This window comes from Syngnathus leptorhynchus, chromosome 6 (assembly GCF_054491065.1).
Source record: "Syngnathus leptorhynchus isolate UIUO chromosome 6, UIUO_Slep, whole genome shotgun sequence".
NCBI classification, from domain to species: domain Eukaryota; kingdom Metazoa; phylum Chordata; class Actinopteri; order Syngnathiformes; family Syngnathidae; genus Syngnathus; species Syngnathus leptorhynchus.
The window spans coordinates 9,076,109-9,077,983 of record NC_141200.1 but is presented as its reverse complement, the minus strand read 5'-3'; the positions used below and the strand labels follow the sequence as shown (position 1 = coordinate 9,077,983).

At 38.2% G+C, this 1,875-nt stretch overlaps 1 protein-coding gene across 1 annotated transcript; it reads left to right on the top strand.

Annotated features, from left to right (window-relative positions):
* LOC147055861 (intestine-specific homeobox) lies at nt 1-1,875 on the top strand. The gene is made up of 5 exons (XM_085914825.1): nt 1-342; nt 429-482; nt 645-793; nt 1,075-1,188; nt 1,579-1,875. Exons 1-5 carry the CDS (start codon nt 156-158, stop codon nt 1,768-1,770), a joined length of 696 nt encoding a protein of 231 aa, XP_085770951.1. The 5' UTR covers nt 1-155; the 3' UTR covers nt 1,771-1,875.

Genomic DNA, 1,875 nt, shown 5'->3' with positions numbered 1-1,875 from the left:
AAGGACAACTTGAATATTCTCACCTTTCAGGGAGCAGAGAGCAAGATTAGTAGGCTGTCAAAGAGTACCGAAGAGGAATTTCAAAACTAAAGGTGCTATTTTCCAGGGGTTGTGTGCTGAAAATTCCAATCGCGAATACAATATAACAGATTGCAATGCTGGAAATACGGAATAGAGAAAAGACAGAGATGGTGTCTGACTGGGAACCATGCAAAAAAATATCTCATTCTATCGAGGAGATTCTTAAAAAGCCCTCTTGCACCAGAGAAAAGGAAAAAGTTCATCGCAACTGGTCTGTCATCAAGGAGAACACCAGGATATCAAAACAGCCTGTAGACAAAGGTATGCTCTTCTCCTAAGCCTCGTCTCTAACGCTCCATGTGAGGTCATACAATTTTTAATGAACATATTTATTTCCCCTAATGAAGGTCCAGATATCAAGCGACACGAAGAGTCTCCAAAATCTACTGCAGATTGCATTAGTGAGTATCATGTAAAAAATAAAAACATTGTGATGGTGAATGATGAGGTTATGAAGACAGATTTGGGCTGACAAGGAAAAAAAATGGTAGCGACTGCAAGTGACAAAGTCATAATGATATGAAGAGAAAGTTGTAATAATATTTGTTGTTGTTGTTTTTAAGGTGGGAGAAAAAAAAGACAAAGCAGGGTCACTTTTACACCGTCCCAGGTGCAGGCAATGGAGAAGGTCTTCCAGCAGACGCACTACCCAGATGTTAACACCAGAGAGCAGCTGGCCTCATGTCTACTTCTCAGTGAGGGTCGCATACAGGTACACATGTTCATTTTTCATAATCATTATCATAATCATCCTGTCTTTATTTCTTCTATTACGTCAATTCATAGATTCACTATCTGATTTTATTTCACATATGAACATAACATGATCATAAGATGCTATTTATGCTGCAATCCACAAGTTGATTTGTTGAAGGTGACGTGAATGAGTACCATCTTCAGCCTTTTAAATGCCTAAATTTGTATTGTTTTTCATTTCATTAAGAAACGGACCAAAAAAAACACACATTCCTATTTTGTTGTTGCCTTCTTTAGATTTGGTTTCAGAACCGTCGAGCCAGATGGAGAAAGACTGAAACACAGAGAGATATTCAGCTACCGGACGGACAGCATATCCACTCGCCCAATAATTGCCAGTTATTTTATGAGGTATGTTTTAAATACTCTATTATTTATTATATAAATCCACTCACTCTTCATTGGGTACACTTGCAAAAATTCTGCCTTTAAAGAAAATAATGCTTAGTTTTAAATGGCCTTGTGAGAGAGGTCATCTGGTAATTATTATTGTTGTACTCTGTAAACTGGAAATACAAGAGCATTGTGACAATCCAAAGCAGCAGAGACGGGCCTCAAATGTTACCTAATGAATTGTCCTGTAAATGAATTTATGTTGACATAAAACAGCTACAATGACAAATTCCTTAACCAGATAGCTAATCAATGATGTCTATCATCACCAAAGTAGATTGTAGTTGTATTGGGAGTCAGACAACATGTCATCATTACGCACCCATTTGACCCCTCCCTCCCCATCAGAAACCACGGCTGGAGGCAATGTGTTGGCCGCCATGTTGCTCGCAGGAGTCGTTGCATTCAAGATTGCTCCTCACAGTAAATTCACCTGCCAGTATGCTGACCAACATACATTTCACACATCACAGACCTCTGTATTTTGACCCTATGATAGCAACCTCTATTCTTGCAAATGATGACACGACTGGATTGTGACAGTAACATCACTTTTTTTTTTATTCAGGACTTTTTGGTTAGTAACAAAACTCATTTACAACCTGATCTACTTGTATGTACAATAAATGTCCTCTTTAAAGAATA